General features: G+C 37.0%; 2 protein-coding genes across 2 annotated transcripts; one reads left to right on the top strand and one right to left on the bottom strand.

Annotated features, from left to right (window-relative positions):
* The first annotated feature begins 372 nt into the window (after nt 1-372).
* Nucleotides 373-2,432, top strand: LOC119078750 (metalloendopeptidase OMA1, mitochondrial-like). The gene is made up of 6 exons (XM_037186451.1): nt 373-608; nt 749-1,062; nt 1,210-1,386; nt 1,442-1,555; nt 1,759-1,847; nt 1,906-2,432. The coding sequence occupies exons 1-6, from the start codon at nt 460-462 to the stop codon at nt 2,272-2,274; spliced, it is 1,212 nt and encodes a 403-aa protein (XP_037042346.1). The 5' UTR covers nt 373-459; the 3' UTR covers nt 2,275-2,432.
* Nucleotides 2,433-10,501: 8,069 nt separating this feature from the next.
* LOC119078764 (actin-related protein 2/3 complex subunit 2) lies at nt 10,502-15,977 on the bottom strand. Its single transcript, XM_037186472.1, has 8 exons — nt 15,741-15,977; nt 12,992-13,085; nt 12,776-12,875; nt 12,527-12,713; nt 12,233-12,453; nt 12,066-12,157; nt 11,196-11,305; nt 10,502-11,126 (listed from the first exon to the last, which is right to left on the bottom strand). Exons 1-8 carry the CDS (start codon nt 15,812-15,814, stop codon nt 11,099-11,101), a joined length of 906 nt encoding a protein of 301 aa, XP_037042367.1. The 5' UTR covers nt 15,815-15,977; the 3' UTR covers nt 10,502-11,098.
* Between the last annotated feature and the right edge of the window lie 1,871 nt (nt 15,978-17,848).

Here is a 17,848-nt window from a genome sequence, read left to right as displayed (position 1 = left end):
CAGGTTTCTTCAAAATAAAAAGCTGACCTGACCTGGAGTTTCAAGTAAAGACATTATTTGGTCGACCGATTCCGAACTTTAGACGCTTGATACTCTTGTGGATTTTCAAAAGTTATGGAACCAAACGGACTATCTCTGATTCCATGAAGTAATGGAGATGGCTTTGATATATGACGTAACAGTGGTTCGGCCTCGACTCGAGTTGCACTGAACAAAATAAAAAAGTTTTTACAAACAAGAAAGTAAATCTACTACTCCAATAATGGTTGACGAGCATATTCTTACTATTCTTCTCGTTCTGTTTGAAAATATTTCGCGCTCTTTTGTTAGAGAGTTGGTGTTCATATAGGTCGTTCAGGTCATGACAAATAAAACAAACTCAGCTGTTACTTACATCATAAGAAGTTGTTGTTCGGTTGGTTGATTGTCGTTACTGTAAATATTTAATTTTAATTCAAAATGTTTCGTCTTTGTTCCTCAATCGTCCGGGTTGCTGCTAATAATAATCTGTCCCAACAAAGTACTAGCAAACTAAGCCTTCCGAAATCTGTACCTGTTATTCGCAGTAAAATTGTTGCAGATCATTATCGTTCTCTGCGAACATCAACGTAAGATGAATCAACAATTTTATTCCCGCTATTTCCTTGTACCACTTCCTTACCTGTTCCAGGTTCACACCTGATTGTACCTATTCATATCCACATTTACTCGACTTTCCGCTCACCTCTCCTTAATTCCCTAATTTCAGGTGCCATAGAACACCAAAACTGATCGTACTATTCATCCGACCAATAGCTTCAGCAATATCTGGACGTCTGTTTCGTTGGTGGTGGCAAAGAAGGAATGAAACAGAGCGTCTGAAGTATCTAAATTGGTTTGTTCGGAACAAAGTACCCATCTTATCGGTTGTCGGATTTTACTTTGGGTCTCTAGTTGTGTATTACATTTGTAACGTTGAAGAGACACCGATAACTGGACGAAGACGATTTATGGCTTTCACTAACGACCAACTCGAACAAGTTAACAAACAAGCATCCGCTTCAATGACACAAGAATACCAAGGTTAGTCAATCTTGTTTCTATGTTGGAAAAGATTGAAATAGTTCGAGGTGCTTTTCGTACTTTTATTTACTATGTACGACAAGACCATCTGTCCAGTCCAATCATCGCACCGTAAGTGATTGACTGATTTCATTTTGCGTTGTTTAGCTATGGACCTTACGCACCCGTACGTTAAACTAGTTGTAAACACAGCAAAGCGAATTGTGCGGGCAAACAGAGATATTGAACAGTTTAAAGGTATCGAATGGCGAGTATCGGTTTTTGATGAGCCCGGCTTACTGAACGCAATGGTCAATGCCGACGGTCAGATAATTGTGTTTAAAGGTGAGACCGTTTTACCTCGCTCATGAAAAGTTGTTTTGATTTTCGTTGTACACAGAAATGATCGAACAATGTGCAACCGATGACGAGCTTGCAGTCATTTTGTCGCATGAAATGGCACATGCGATTCTGAATCATGTAGCTGAGAAGCTGTCGAAATCGTGGCTAGTCGGTGAGTTAATTTTCTGTTTTGGCCAGGGTGTGACTGGCTACCTGACGGCATTTCGGGCAATCTCTGAAGCCTATGCCAAAATATTTTTACCGGCTCGATACCATGCAGCTCGATGTAAAAAAGCCCGATCACCCAATGTTGTCAGTCGGGTCCATTAAACCTTTGCCAGACAATTATCATAATGTGATGTTCTACCGAGATAGGTTTCTTCACGGCACCACTACTGTTTCTAATCTGGGCGGTTTCCCCAACGGACATCTCTGCCGCAATTTTTACTTATCTGCAGAACATAGTAATTTCGTCACACCATTCGTGCTCAGTCACTCCATTCTAAAAGTTCCTGGTTTCAGGTGATGAATGTCACGCTGAATTTCCCATACGAACGTGATATTGAATCAGAAGCGGATACTGTTGGTCTTCGGCTAGCCGCCAAGGCTTGTGTAGACGTACGACAAGCGGTCAGCTTTTTTAAGCGAATGGAAATGATGGAGAAAGAGGAATTGCCCACTGGCGCTGAAATTCCATCGGTTATCGAATATTTGTCCACTCATCCCACTCACGAGAAACGATGGAAATTTATGGAAAGACAATTGGAATCGGCGCTGAAGTTAAGAGAAGAGTGTAACTGCGAACCGCTTGGACCGTTACCGAAGGAACTGACTAAATATTTGATACTCGAGAAAGAACGTGATCAAGCGATTCATATAAGAATCATTTAGTGATATTAATGGCCGTTTTGTTATTGATGTGAGGAATTGCCCTCGCTGGTGCAATACTAATAATTGTAAGGAAAATTTCTAACTTTAATTTTAAGGACTCGAGAAGCTTTGTATTTAAGATCACGATACGTTGTGACAATAAACTGAAATTCTCTAAATTATGTCGCCTTTCATGTGCTCATTTTCCAAATTAAAAATCTGGCCAACAAAGGCTCTTGAGTAACACATCAGTAGATCTCTAAAAGCCGACTCGTGAACTTCAACTCCTCAATCGATTTCAGTTTTGAACGAATTTGTCAGGACCGAAGTGATTGTGTGAACCGAGATCCGTACTTAGAGGATTTTCCAGACTTTTCTGCCAGACTCCAAAGTGACATTTTATTTACAGTAACGACACTATAGCAATGTAAAGTTAGAGCATTTTGTACAGTCAGAGGCAGTGAAATTTCAGCATTAATTTGCTTCAGCTGATCCACATATGCAATCAAAACTGTTTATACGATTGAACGGCTACACGCAAGCGCGTGGTAGTGGTAAAACCGGAGGTTTTTGTGGATCAGCTGATCAATGGCTGAAGCTAATTAATGCTTCAATTTCACTCCCTCTGACTGTATTGATCGAATCTGACTATACCACTCCAAAAACAGGAAAAGTAACAGACTTTATAACCTGTGATTTGGCCTTTTATTTTGTGTGAAACGTCCGTAACGCAGTGGCTTATAGCAACATAAAAAACTGAATTTATATGACAAAGACGAATGCTTCGTGGAGGCCTCTTATTCAAATTCTGTTCTTTTGCATGTTCTTGGGGTGCGTTGACTTGACTGAAGAGATCATAATCCACTGCCGCATTAAGCAAAAATAACGTATCGCTTGCATGCTTTGGAGAGCTTTCGAAATCAAGCTTCTTTTGGATTCCATTGGAACAGTGTAAGTTTCTTCACAGAGACACAATTCCTTTTTTATGTTTGGTCGCCGCAAAAGACTTTTATAAGTTAAAATGAAAATGGTGTTCTTCGCCAGCACACCACTTTTTTCTGCTGATCGTCGTCGTGGTATTGTGGTATAACTCAATCAAATCACATCACGATTTCGTGCAGTGTTTGTGACCATTTCAATAATGTTAGTGGTCATTCTTAGCGGTTCCTCCCCGTTCGTTCTTAATTTCTATTAAAATGATCGGATGTGAACCAAGATGTGAACGTTCTTCCGATGTTTTCGGTCATAATTGGTGTTAAATTCGATGAAATCACTAGATGTTGGTCCAAATCGCAGTTTGGTAAAGTAATCTTGAATGAAAGTGATTATTAAATGTTTTTCAAATGTTTGTCGCGGAAAGATCAGATGACAGAAGGCTATTCCATCTGCTATCGATGCGACGACAAAAATAAAAGATGAGCTCTCTGGATAATGAGGTCTTATACAGCAGAATAATACAACTAATGAAGTAAAAGATTTCACATGTAATTCTTAAAAACACCTAGATCAAAAGAAGCAATAGATTCGATAGACTCGATTCACTATTATCTTTGCTCATGTTTGACCACACAGTAAAGAAGATATTCGCCAATTCTCACTCACTTTCATCGTATCTATCTATTTCATAACATTTTATATACTCCATTACTATTAAACCTGTCACATACGGCTATTAATCTGTTATTGATAACGACGACAAAAATAATGACAAGCTCTGGGTAATATGGTTTAGAGTTAAATGCATGTAAAAAAGAATTGAAGTAGGAAAATGGGGGAATGGCGACCACTTAAAAATTTAGGGTAATGCCGACCACTTAGAACAAAAGTCGAACAAAATTTTTAAATGATCGGTATTACCCGTTGAGCGTCATTACCCCTCTTTTCCTAAAGATTTAAAATCAACAGATTAAAAATACTTGGATCGATGGATGTAATATACCCACTAATAATACTGACCACATGCTTGCCGTCTGTAACAGGTTAAGTTAAACGGAAATTGCATTAGTGTGAGCGAGAAAAAACTATTTGACTACGTTGCATCTCCGTCCCACTAATGTAATTCTCATTTATCTTTAAAAGGGGATTGCTTCCAAACCTACCGTGCTAGAATCCATTTTCTTTGTGATTTACAATCAGGACGAGAATCCACCCATAGCTTTTTGAATTAGTAACTAACAGTTTCGTATGTCGAGTAGTGAGTACTTTACTTATCATTGGGACAAATGATGGAAATGTTACTCGGATTCGCGTTTCGCTTCGGATCGGTAAATTCTTTCTATCAGTTGTCTCTTTGTTAAGTCAGGAAACGCAGATCGGTTACCGGGTATAGCATTGGGATACTACAACATATGACGTTATTATTGAGGTGGCTGGAGATGCAATTTTCTTAAATAGAAAGATATAAAGAGGGATTTTTTTGAAAGTGGACCAGGCTCCGTCGGAGCTATTTTTTTGCGACGGTTTGTTCATATGCCCAGATAGCCCTTGGTCCCAATAGTCCAAAACCGCAGTCATTTAATTTTCATGTTTGCGTCTTGGCTGTTGGTGAAGGTGCAAAAGTCGAAAAAAGGTGTTTTTTATACGTGATTTACTGCCGCTGCAGACGATGGACACACATGTGTGGCGGCTCGTTGGATAGGTACTGTCCAGGAGACCGGGGGCAAAGACAGATAGCAAATGTGTACTGAAGCACTATTCAAAAATAACAAAAAGTATGTATCAGTCAAAGGCCGGAAATTTTGATGAGCTTTATTGGGTGATATTTTGTACCTGGTGACTGCTGTTGTACAGATCAGTGGTTGCCCTGATAGAGGCTTAACCCAGCTCTACAATTATACCTCAATTACCATAGAAGTGAAACGTATCAGGATACTTTTTGGGTATAAAGCAAATGTCTTCCTTCACTCGAAAGCAAAACATTGATTTTAGAAAAATACACGAATTATGCTGTTTTTGATGTCTGTATCGAATGATCTAACCATAAACATTCTCCAGGTGCGAGATATTACCTTTTGAAGTTCATCAAAATTTACGGCCTTTGACTGACACAATATTTTTGTTATTTTCGAACAATGGCACAAAACATGTAAGATATCTATGCTTGCCCCGGTTCTCCTGGACAGTACCTATCCAACGAGCCGCCATACATGTGTGTCCATTGTCTGTAGCGGCAGTAAATCACGTATAAAAACACCCTTTTTTCGACTTTTGCACCATCACCACGAGCCAAGACGCAAACATGAAAATTAAACGACAGCGGTTTTGGACTATTGGGACCAAGGGCTATCTGGGCATATGAACAAACCGCCGCGAAAAAATAGCTCCGACGGAGCCTGGTCCACTTTCAAAAAAATCCCTCAAACTTTCTTGTAAAATCTAGGTCGGTCAGCCGGAATTCAAAGTGCCTATTTTTCAAATCAGTGATAAGACCAGCAGAAGGTTTGACACCTTCGGATATCATGAACTACAAGATGAGGATCTACCATCATTAGATGGCAAGTGCCTTAACGACTTTTCTCATGAAAAACAGTGAAATTCTCCTAATAGAAGTAGTTAGGTCATGGAGTAGAGAACAAAAGATTTTTGATTTGGGATCCTGCTTCTCAATTGAAGAAGCCTCCCAAAACTCTAATCCATCTATCTACACATGAGCCATGTAGTCGTGGTGCAAAGAAAAGAACAGTCGTTGCTCACGTTTAAAGGAATTTTTGGACCTGTTCTTGATCCGAATCAAAGCAGATGGCGCAAACAATACAATTTTGAACTAAAGTAACTTTATGGTGAGTCGGATATAGTCAGGAACATTAAATTGAATTCAATTTCCGGTCGACCATGGGCCAAGTGGTGCGATGCAGTCCTTGCGATTTGCGAATCTAATAACGAAATCATAAAATTCAAATTTTTAACGTTTTTTTTGTTTTCTTTATTTCTTTCGAATAAATCATTTTAACCATCAGTAATTATTACAATTTCAAAATTAAAATATAATTTACAAATTTTCTTTTTCTTTTTTTTTATTTAAAAACAATTTTTTTTATTTTTACTTGTTTATAAGTGTTAAATTGCAGTTTATAATAATAGAATTTAAAACAAGGAGAAAAAGAGGACCAATAAGATTAGTGTTCATTCTCATTGTATTTGTTATTATAAAACATTTGAATGCATTTATTCTGTCGAGTAATACAGAGCTTTTAAATATTCTGCAAGAGAAAACATTTCACTATTTTAATTAATCATAAAAGTAGAAAATAAATCAAAAGAATTTTCACTATAATTCATTTCGTAATGACATAATAAACAGAGGACTTACAAAGAAAAACAATAACAAAAAGACAGTTCTGCATTGTTTTATTTTCATTTTTATCTGACCAAAATTATCGTTCATTGAATACATATGACCAATTGTTTGTTGTTTAATTTCAGTTTTATCAGTCAGGGAATATTTTTGGAAAATTGATTTGCTAAAAGATTTTCCAAACTTCTTTTACATTTTACATTCTTAGCAAAAATTGGAAATTTTTAACAAATTTTGAAAAAACTTATCAATTTCTGCCAAATCCGAATTTTCCAATAATATGTCCTGATATCAGTCCATCCGATATACCTTTCGTTTTGTCGTTTTTTTTATCCTATCTGTTCCTTCCGATCGTAATCGACATAGTAGAATATTGATGGAAAGACAAGCCATAACGAAGTGACTTCGAAAAGACGTTAAGTGATGAATTATTTCTTTGATAAATATAATCGAATGCCTGAATGATTTTACTAAACCTGAGCTTGAAAGTTTCTATTTTATTCATTTAAAATTTTCTTTCTTTTTGTTTCCTTGACTGCAGCCATTCTGTAGACTTAGAATTCATTGATTCATCCACAACCATCCAATATATTTATGGAACAGGCGAACAGGAATAAAAAATAAATTTGAGTCAATCGGCACTTCTGATGGTGTCAATTTTCCAAGAAAAAGCAAAGATTACGATTTGTCATCTCATTTTTCTCTAACTTTTCCATGTTTTTGAGACGTATCGTGCTCCCTACTTATAGCTTGTTGCTTGTTGTCTGCTTACACCTAAAGTGCCAATAAGTTGTAGAAGATGAACTTGACCTGGTCACCTGGGGTTAGGCTATAAATCCGCTATTGAACTTGAATTGATTATAGTATGTAATTATGAGGACTGGCCGGAAACCTCCAGGTCCGATATATGACAAAGGTCTGTTCCCCACTTAAAGTGACTTTCCGTTTTTCTTCATAAGAGCGCCTTTTAGTAGCCAGACCGACCCTGGAAATCTCGCAAGTCAAAAATGGACGATTTAGTTCAGGTCAAAATGGGTTCAGACAATTTCAAGTAAGGATCAGGTAAACCGGGTAAACCTTGCTAACTTGTTTCTAGCTTTCGATATGACGAGTCATCAAACATCTCTTAACTCTTGAAAGAGACGATGAAGATTAATCTTTTATTCGTCCCTGAAAAATTATTTTTAAAATCACACGACGAAGTGGACTAGTGAGTCGTAGAACAAAATATTATTGGATCGGTGCTAAATCAATGAACGCCTCAGTTTCTTTAAATTTCACTCAGATTTCCTTTTCAATTTCTCTCCCTAGTATTCCTTATTAAAAATTGAATACGACAGGCCCATATAACTGACCATGACCAAAATACATACTTTACAGCACATTGTCCATATCATGACCGGGGGGTACATTAATTGGTTTCTTTCTGCTAGACTTTACACAATTGTTTGTTTCCATTTTACATACTAGTTAATTACTTAGATAAATTTTTCTCTTTTGAATATTTTATATCGTTTTTTGTTTTGTTTTGTTTGTTTGTTTGCTTTTTTGTTTAATAATTAATTTTTTGATTGTTACGTGAATTGGTTAATGCATTTCAAAGTTTAATGACCGAATTTCTATTTATTAATCCATCGATCGATGGTTAGCTGTCAAGCTATTCACACGATCTTTATATCAGTGAAATAAAACAGCATTCAAGAAAAGAGCAACTCGCACACCGAGCGTGTTCATTTTTACATTCAAAGTAAGTACAACGCAAAATCAAAACCAAAACAGTCAGGTCAAAATCGCAGTCTTTATCACTGCTTAATACTCAATCCAAAGTTCCACTTAAGCACTGATTAATTTGACAGCTGTCACTTCAATTTATCAGCGCTGACGGGAATTGGGCTAATAATTAATTTGGTTCACCTGATTTGGTTCCTGATGTCAACGATTTAAGGAACAACAACAGCAATGGAGTAAATTGCTTCCGGAACTGGAATGTTTTGTTTTACAATAAAATTAAAAATTCGTAAATCTATGCAGTGACTATATCAAGGTCTGCGGGACAGTTAGTTCCGGGGAGTCGTTTAATTAGGTGAATTAAAGGTTCAAACAATAGTGTTTAAAAGTTTTAAAAAAAACTCTGTTTGATTGAGTGTTTCGATTGTAGGGATATGCGGTACTTAAGTGGAATGGTTTTTAATTGTTTTCAGTGTAAAACAGTAGCACGGGTATTCGAAGTACAGAACTCCGGAAACAATCAGTTCGTCATGAGAACACCGTTTTGGTTCCTAAGCTGTATATTATTACTCTGCCCATTCCACTGTAACACATCATAGAGAAAATCCAAAATAAGTACGTCAAAATGAAGGTAATAGTGAAATTGGGAAGAACAGAAAGTTTAAAATTTCATTGACAACAATTTGGATCTTCTACCAACGGGAAACGGCTGAGACGGCTGAGACGGCTCGTTAGTACCACTGAAAAACAAAAGTCGTGGAACATATGTTTTTCGTAAGGGTACCAGCAGTGATATTAACAAAGAAAATATTTGGAGGTTGATAGCATCAGAACAGGATCTGCATTTCTTACGTACATACAGGAGTTAAAACCAGTAACCAATTTGCGAAAACGATTTCACATATTTTCCTAAATTCTCCAGAATTTTTCGACTGTTTTTCAAATTTTCAATACTTTTTGGGAAAAGTAATGGAAATATGGGAAAAAGTGGGAAATTCAAGAAAAAATATCTTAAAAGTAATCCCTGATTAAAAAACACATTCAAATGTATCATGCACGTGTCAAAATTTGGAGGCTTGTTGACGTCTGACATACGAGAGTCAATGGTGGGAGCAGTGCTATGAAAGCCGACGATGCAGTAGAGTCTATTTTTGCCGAATTGTTTAATCTTGAATTTTCTCAAACTTCAACCATTTTCCCTGAAGCTCGGAAAAGATCGACCAGCGGTGGAGGTCAGGTCAGGTTTTTGCTTTGAGCCACTTGAGTTTCACAAACCTGTTAGGTATGGTTTCTGGTTAAACTGAATTTTCTGTGACTAGTACTTTCTATGGAACAATTTCTGACCATTTGTCAGTTTTCGAGTTGATCTTTCATAGTCACGCCAGAATGGGTCATTTTCCGTTATACCTCACAATCCGAGGTTTTTGAAAATCTCGGATCGTGAGGTATAACCGAAAATGATCCATCCTGGCGTGACCATCTACCACAACTTTGAAAGTCTCTAAAATCTTGAGTTGTACTATCTAAAAAAAACCTGCAACCTGACCTGAAATCCGAAATTTTCAGGTAAATCCAGCTATTTTCCTAAATGTTTTTGAAATTTTCACGAAAACTAGGATTTTTGTGGTTATATCTACACTTGTACAGGAATGGTCGGCCAAAGTAATCATACCGTCAAGACTAGACTAGACTGGAGAGATGTAAAACTACTCTCAGGACTTTAAACTGATTTTGAAGGGAAACTGGTAAACTCCAAACAAGGAGTTTCGTTTATCAAGATAAAAGCTCGTCATTTGATTGGATAAAATGTTGAAAATAAAAAAAAATAAAAATTTGTGTTTACAGTTTAGATTACACTTAAATGTTTACATTTTTTGTTATAAAGCCATGGAAGCATATTAATATAAATTAGGATTTTATACTCAATAATTAAAAAAAAATCTCTCTCATTTCTGTTGCACTAATAAAAATTGTTTCGAATGATTTAACTAAAATCTCTCGATAATTAAAAGCGATATAAACAAATTCGATTAATTATAGAAAGGAAAATTAAAACTGGAAAATTGAAACAGAATTTACAACAAAAAAGTTCCTAAAAACACTTCGATCGATTTTATTTACAAAAGTTTTTTTTTCTGTGAATTTTTCACTCTTTCTCTCTTTTCACTCAGTTTTTGTTTATTTCTTTCGCTAATTTTTGCATGTTTTAACTTAAAGTTTTGTGTGTGTCGCTGAACATTATATAGTGTCCGGTTAAGTTTACCTCTCGCTATTTGTTTTCATTTTCATTTTGTAACAATTATATTGATTGAATCTTTCTTTAGTTTGGCGTTTTATCTTTCTATTCATTATAGGTTATAGAAGGTTAGACGAAGTGGCAAAAATATACAAGAATTTCTATGATTTCTATAAGGATTGAATCATCAAATCGGTTCGGTTCCCGAATTTCAAGTTCGTTTTCAATTTTTTTTTTATTTTTTTTTTTAAAACAACAGAATCATCACACATAGCCACCACCACCACCGACTCGCAATCATTAGACTTCAATTTGAATTTAAAAAATAAATTTTTATTTTGCAATGGAAACACGACCTGGTTGGTCTTATCATTTTGTTTGTTTAAAATTTCTGTTTTATGTTTTGCGTTGCGATTGACTTAAAATTCCAAATTTCCAAAAATTCTTTTCACTTTTTCTGTTTCAATTATTTCATCAAGAAAAAACTGTCTTGACACTATGTGTGTGTGTGTGTGGATTCATCATCGAACATTGGGATTTCATTTGGAAGGGGGATACACGAAAACGCTTACCTACATCATATCATATCATTCTTTCCGGTAGAATGCACGGCCCCTGTAACAATATAAGATTTACATTCACAATTCAAACGGCCGGATTGACCGGTTCAGTGCATTAACTCACGTGATTGTTTTCTTTTCCGTTGCCTTCGGTTCGGGTCGGGCTCTGTTCAGTACTTTCAAGAAATCGGAGGTTTTTGCTCGCATTCTTGAATGGATGTACGCCTTCGAACACTGTAATGAGAGAGAAATGATTCGATTATGTGGCTGTTCGTTGTTTGATCAAGGATGATTTAGACGATAGGAAGGAGGACCAAAAAATCGGAAGAAAACTCTTAGAATAGGTGAGGTCAACTCGAATCTGACATAAAATTATCGCGAACCTGAGTTGAACCTGAATCTGATGATTTTTATGATCGAAAGATGCTCCGGGTCAACATAGTATGCTTCAGGTTTCAGGTTCAACTGTCAAGTTTCAGTTCATAAAATTAGACTTCAGGCATTGCCGGACTGGCTACCAGACGGCCGATCGAGCGATCTGTGAATTCTAAATTAATCTTGCCGACCTAAACTGCATGTAAAAATAGCGAACGGCCTTACTATGGCCAGTTGGGACCTGTGCATCTGTCAGACTCTTGACAAAACTGACTAATTCCTAATTTAACGAACAGGAACCAATCTTTTTACAAATATCACAGCTGAGACGTTGCGTTCCACAAGGCAACGACTTAGATTTATTACTTGAGCCTTAGTGCTGGCATTGCTAATTTAATTCCGATAGACCTCGATGAGTCAGGACGAACAAATGTCAAAATTGCCCGAGATCTCGTTGAACGTAATGACGAAAAGAACATGTAGTGTCCGAGAACGAATGTGTTCATGTTTCACTGACACATCAACTAAGATGTCAAACAGAACCATTTCGAGACCCGCGAAAAACGATTGAAATTCCCTCAAGTGGTTGAACCCTCAATCTATGAACAAACGTTTTTACCTTAATGTGATAGTGCAAGTAGTGCCGGAACATGTGAATTAAATTTATTGTATTATCCCTTGTGTCCTTGTTGGTATGTCTCGGAAATAGCACTGAAACGAGTAACGGTCGAAGATGTTTGTTAACAAAACGTCCTGACTTGCAATCGAAGCAATTTTTTTTTTTACCGAAGGTAACGTAGCCGATATTATCGCCGACCCGCGCATCCGTATTGGCCAATTCTAATGGTGGTTCCCGGTGTGTGAACAAAACTTGCGGTGCTGTATGCGATGCACGACGTCCTTCTCGCAATTCTTGCATAAAAACTTTACCTAAGACCACGTCGTCCTCATCGCGGAATATTGTGCTAAATATAACAGTTACTCGATCTGACTTGGCTTCCACGTAACTGGAATCGATTAAAAGAAAAAAATTTGGGTCATTTCCAGGCCGAAATGGTCAATGTGGTCAGCCATATTTACAGTGTTTCATCTTCACGATAATTGATAACGGCTCTGTTCTGTCCTTCATCGGCCTGCTCCTGAAAATCGAAATACTTTTCGAATACTGATGCAAAGCAGTTGCGTTTCAGTAGGCCAACTTTGTGGACAATTTCCTCCCAGTTTGCTGGTATATTTTCCAGGTCGATTAAAAGCGACACATTGAAACCTGAAAGCGAAGGATTTTATTTCATTTCCATTTGTCGACCACCCTGGAACATTCGTCTATACCTTCTTCGGTATCCGTGAGCAAATCTCCGTACACCCGTTTAATCAAATCATCAGCACCATGCTCTTGCAATTCTTTGTAAAACTTTAACGCTATGCTCGTCTGAATGAATGGAAAAATTAATTTATCAAAATTGCATTGCGACAATACTGGGTCAAAATCCTCAGTCAACTCTTATCGGTGTCTGCGGAAAGACGAACAGAAAACATTGCACTTACCCTGACTTTCGTTTTATCGCCATTGACATTGGAGATGTGGAATAGAACGCCATCGAAATCAGCGACACGGATGTCAATTGACTCGGGCTTTTGTCTGGAATAAAAAATTATGAAAATGAAATCAATGTAACGAGTTGATTGGATGGATGGACGATAATCAACAGGGAAATGAAACTCAGTTGGGAATTCAGTCCATGTCGCCTGTTTACATTTTGTTGGTTTATGTTCCCAAGAATATAAAAGAAAATTCGTGGCATGTATGCACTACCGTACAACATGTAACAAAAGACTCCGTTCAGTAATGTGTTGAGTGGCAGTGTAAGACTACGAACAACAATTTACTTTTCAATAAAGGGTTCGATCGGAAAACTCTAGTCTAGCAATTCAATGCGCATTTCGTCTCTTAAAGTGCCTACGTAGGACACGATGGGAAACGAATATATTTGGGAAGGACAAGTAACTTGCTACCGTGCTAAGCCAATACACCGTATCGTATTTATGTCTTTGCCTTTAAGGTCTTAAGAAACTTTCGATAGCTTTAAGCTTCTTTTGTATTCCATTGAAATATTCCTCTTTTCGAAAGGAATCCAAAAGAATCTAAGAGCTTTCGAAGGCTCTCCAAAAACAAACAATACTGTGTTTTGGCTCTACAAGTAAGTTCATCATTGAATTGTTTGCTTGCTTTGGAGAGCTTTCGAAAGCTCTGCGATTCTTTCGGATTCCATCGGAAAAGGGGAATATTTCGGTGAAATACAAAAATTTTAAAGCTTTGTAAAGCTCCTTAAAAGTAAAGACATAAATAGTTTTCGGTGTTTTGGACTAACACGGCAGTCCTTACCCCACTCATAATTCAATAATATACTGCCGTCTCGAGCCAAAACATCGTCGTTTCTCATTTGTGTCTTTACTTTTAAGGAGCTTTCTAGAGCTTTAATCTTCTTTTGTATTTCACCGAAATATTTCCCTCTTCCAATGAAAACCGAAAGAATGTCAGAGCATTTGAAAGCTCTCCAAAGCACAGAAACATAGCGGTGTTTTGGCTTGACACGGCAATTTATCATATCGGTATTGTATGGGGTAAGGACTGTTAATCTAAAATACGGTATTGTCTGCGTGCTTTTGAAAGCTCTGAACTTCTTTCGAATTCCATCGGAAAAGGGGAATATTTCGGTGAAATACAAAAGAAAGTTAAAGCTCTGGAAAGCTCCTTAAAAGTTAAGACATAAATGGTTTTCGGTGTTTTGGCCTAACACGGCAGTCCTTACCCCACTCATTCAATAATATACTGCCGTATCGAGCCAAAACACCGTCGTTTCTCATTTGTGTCTTTACTTTTAAGGAGCTTCAATCTTCTTTTGTATTTCACCGAAATATTTCCCTCTTCCAACGGAAACCGAAAGAATGTCAGAGCTTTTGAAAGCTCTCCAAAGCACAGAAACATAGCGGTGTTTTGGCTTGACACGGCAGTTTATCATTTAATTATGGGGTAAGGACTGTTAATCTAAAATACTGTATTGTTTGCGTGCTTTTGAAAGCTCTGAACTTCTTTCGAATTCCATCGGAAAAGGTGGAATATTTCGGTGAAATACAAAAGAAAGTTAAAGCTCTGGAAAGCTCCTTAAAAGTAAAGACACGGCAGTCCTTACCCCAGTCATAACATGTTAGAATTCAATGATAAATTGCCGACTCAAACCAAAACATCGTTTCGCATTTGTGTCTTTACTTTTAAGGAGCCTTCGAGAGCTTTAAGCTTCTTTTGTATTTCACTGAAATATTCCAATTTTTCAATAGAATCCAAAAGAGCTTTCGAAAGCTCTCCAAAGCACACAAACAATACGATACGGTGTATACAACAGAGGAGGAAATAGTAACAAAATTCATTGTAGTCCTATGATATATCATAGTCAAATGTTGTAAAGAATAGATGAGAATACACGACCATACAAATCGGTATACGAACCGAACAATTATTTCTTTTCACCAAATTTATAAACAATCCGCTCCCTATGCACTGATGAATCGACCAACAAAAAAACCTCAAGTGTTTATCTAATCGAGCCTTATCAATTCTTACATAAAATTGATAACAAAGGCACTCCCTTTTGGCAGCGATTCATGAATCAAAGCGGAAGAAAAAAATCAATGGGAACATAAAAACCCCACAAATAAGACGCTTTGACTTAAGTTATGTGGATGTGATGGGATGAGATAGTCACGCAAGGTGTTTTTTCGTTATAAATCACAGACTTTATGCAACGATAACTTCATTAAAATATTACCGCAATGCACTGCATACACAATTTTCAGTTCAAGTGACTTCATCGTATTATTCATCGCTGCAACATGAAACCGGTGGTGGTGGGAATTTCAGTTTTTTTTTCGTCACTTTATCAAACGTTTATCACTTTCTTTTCGATACAAATGAGTGTATTTGTTCGCTCATTTGTCGGTGGTACACAAAAAGGCACCGAAAAAGACGCAATTTGTCTTAATTGATTTAAATTAAAAAATCACAATCGCCCCTATTCACACAACTGTGCATGATGTGTAGATACATATAATATGCAATAGGTTAAGTGACAGTCATGAAGAAAAAAAACACCTGGATGCGAAGCGAAAATTTCCACTTTCCCATAAATCATTTCAACACATTTCTAATCCACGGCCAATAAAACGTAACCAAAATTCGCTGAATTTCTATCGAATCCACAAAATCAGAATCGGTATTGTAACCAGCAAGATTACTCACCCAGCTAAAGCATTTTTGAATTTCAAAGTTAAGGTTTCTTCCACGCTTCGATTGTTTATCTCCAACAGGATCATTTTGTTGTTAAATTAATTAGATTTGTAAAATGATATACTAACTAAGAAACACTACTTAAACAATACAATCATTTGTCTATTGCGGTAAAGATAATATTGAAAAAAATTTTGTTAACAAAAATTTCTGTGGGGGAACCGAATCTTATATGACAGTAGCGGTTTTTAATCGGTTGAAGATGGCGGGGTCCGGTTTTCAGTTCGTTTCTTTAAAAGAACCAATGAATGCAATGCGTTAAAATGGAATGTGATTGTTCAGTGGCGCACTATTTGACTTCTGTTACTGTCATAGGCTTCAGAAATGTTGGATGTAAGTAAATCAGTCAAAAGCTCTTATCAAGGGAAAAGTTACCCGAGTCTCTGTGACTACCTCCAAAATAACTGATATCATTTTACGTGACGCACTCTGCGTTTGTACGCAAAAGAAATTACAACCAAAATTTTACCAAAAATTCTTAAGATGTCGTCTTTTATTTCCTCCAAGGTTCTGAAAGAATTTATTCAAGCAAAGTGGTTGGTTGGCCTTTTAACGGAAAGTCAATATAACGTCAACCGTAAAGAAAAAATGAAAACAAAATTTGGTCCTGATTTACGAAAAGAATTATAAAGTTTTTGTCCTGATGAATGAGAAATTGGAAAAATCAAAAATTTGGTGTGATTATAGTTGGGTATGTTGAATTTTGACTTTGTTATGTCCGTTTGTTGAATTCGTTTGCTGATTCCATTGAATGAATTTTTAGCCCCGTACGAAGTACGAAGGGGCTTATAGGATTACGATGCCGTGTGTAATTGATGGAATTCGAAGCAGACGGTAAGGGCAAAGTGTTTGCCTATGTTCATAGATGACGAATCCGCAATAAAAATTTGGGCCGTCTGTCCGTCTGTCTATCACGTCGATATCTTGAGTAAATCAAATCCGATTTCAAAATTTTTTTTCCCCTGAAAGATAGTCAAAATAGTGAGGCTAAGTTCGAAGATGGGCGATTTTGGGTCGACCCCTCCCGAGCTGGGGCCTCATAAGTGATTGAACGTTTTCCGAAGATATCTCTGGCCATTTAAAGGCTACACTTGTAAGTGATACGTCAAATGAAAGGTATTTACGAAAAAAAAGTTTATGGAAATTGCATGACCGACTCGTGAGTTAGACCCTTTGGTGTGAACTAGGTACAGGGCGGCAACCCGTTTTTGCTTGAACGTTGGCCAAATTTGAATGGATTTAGATAGATTTTGCTTTATTAGATAGGTACCAATCAGGGAAAAAAAAGTTCATGAAATTCGGTTCACCGGAGCGTGAGCTAGGTCTCTTGGAGTGAGCTTATATGAGGCTACTCGGCCGTAGAGTGAAGTTGGTGTTTTTTGTTAATATCTCGAGTAAAACTTGCCCAAATTTCATGATTTTTTTTTGTTTGAAAGGTACTAACGAATGTAAAGCAGCCGTACTACTTTCCAGCTCCTAACAAAATGGCCGTCGGCCGCCATTTTGGATTTTTGTAAAAACAATATAAATCGGTGAAAATAATTCTTGCAAAGTTATTGATCAGTGGGAAGTGATTGGTTATGTGTGTGTGGTGTTTCAAGGATCCCAAATATGGATATCTATATATAAATATATATAGTATATTGAGCTATATAACGGTATAGATAGTTATTTTGAGCTATATACTAGAATATTTTTCAGTAAATTGTTTATTTATAGGTAGATATAGGTTAACATAGGTCTGAGGAAATTGTAGGTCAATTTGAAATATGTGTTACGTTTGAAAGGAACATCGTACGGGGCTTCGTAATTGCGCTATGCGCAATTTTTAAGACGTACAAATTTCATAACAATTATACTTTACCGACGTTTACGGGAAGAGTAGGGCTACGGACGAACTAGGGTCACGTGCGCAATAGATGTACGGGTTCGTACGGGGCTCAGTCGCAGCAAACGCTCCGACTGTTCTGACGGCTCGTTTCTCATGTTTTTTGCTGCGCTCGGGTAATTTCACAGCAGCTCTCCGCTCTAATTCCCGATTTTCCATCGGAAGATGATTT

This window comes from Bradysia coprophila, unplaced genomic scaffold (genome assembly GCF_014529535.1).
Source record: "Bradysia coprophila strain Holo2 unplaced genomic scaffold, BU_Bcop_v1 contig_297, whole genome shotgun sequence".
NCBI classification, from domain to species: Eukaryota; Metazoa; Arthropoda; class Insecta; order Diptera; family Sciaridae; genus Bradysia; species Bradysia coprophila.
The sequence above is the reverse complement of the archived record's forward strand: the minus strand, read 5'-3'. Positions and strand labels throughout refer to the sequence as shown.

Excerpts from the sequence above, each read along its gene's own strand:
- LOC119078764 (XM_037186472.1), bottom strand. The coding sequence starts at position 15,814 with ATGATCCTGTTGGAGATAAACAATCGAAGCGTGGAAGAAACCTTAACT. Across the intron at positions 12,876-12,991 it reads GCGATAAAACGAAAGTCAGG|ACGAGCATAGCGTTAAAGTT; the intron begins GTAAGTGCAATG and ends CCATTCATTCAG. Across the intron at positions 12,454-12,526 it reads TATCGTGAAGATGAAACACT|TTACGTGGAAGCCAAGTCAG; the intron begins GTAAATATGGCT and ends AATCGATTCCAG.
- LOC119078750 (XM_037186451.1), top strand. The coding sequence starts at position 460 with ATGTTTCGTCTTTGTTCCTCAATCGTCCGGGTTGCTGCTAATAATAAT. Across the intron at positions 609-748 it reads CGTTCTCTGCGAACATCAAC|GTGCCATAGAACACCAAAAC; the intron begins GTAAGATGAATC and ends CCCTAATTTCAG. Across the intron at positions 1,387-1,441 it reads TCAGATAATTGTGTTTAAAG|AAATGATCGAACAATGTGCA; the intron begins GTGAGACCGTTT and ends CGTTGTACACAG.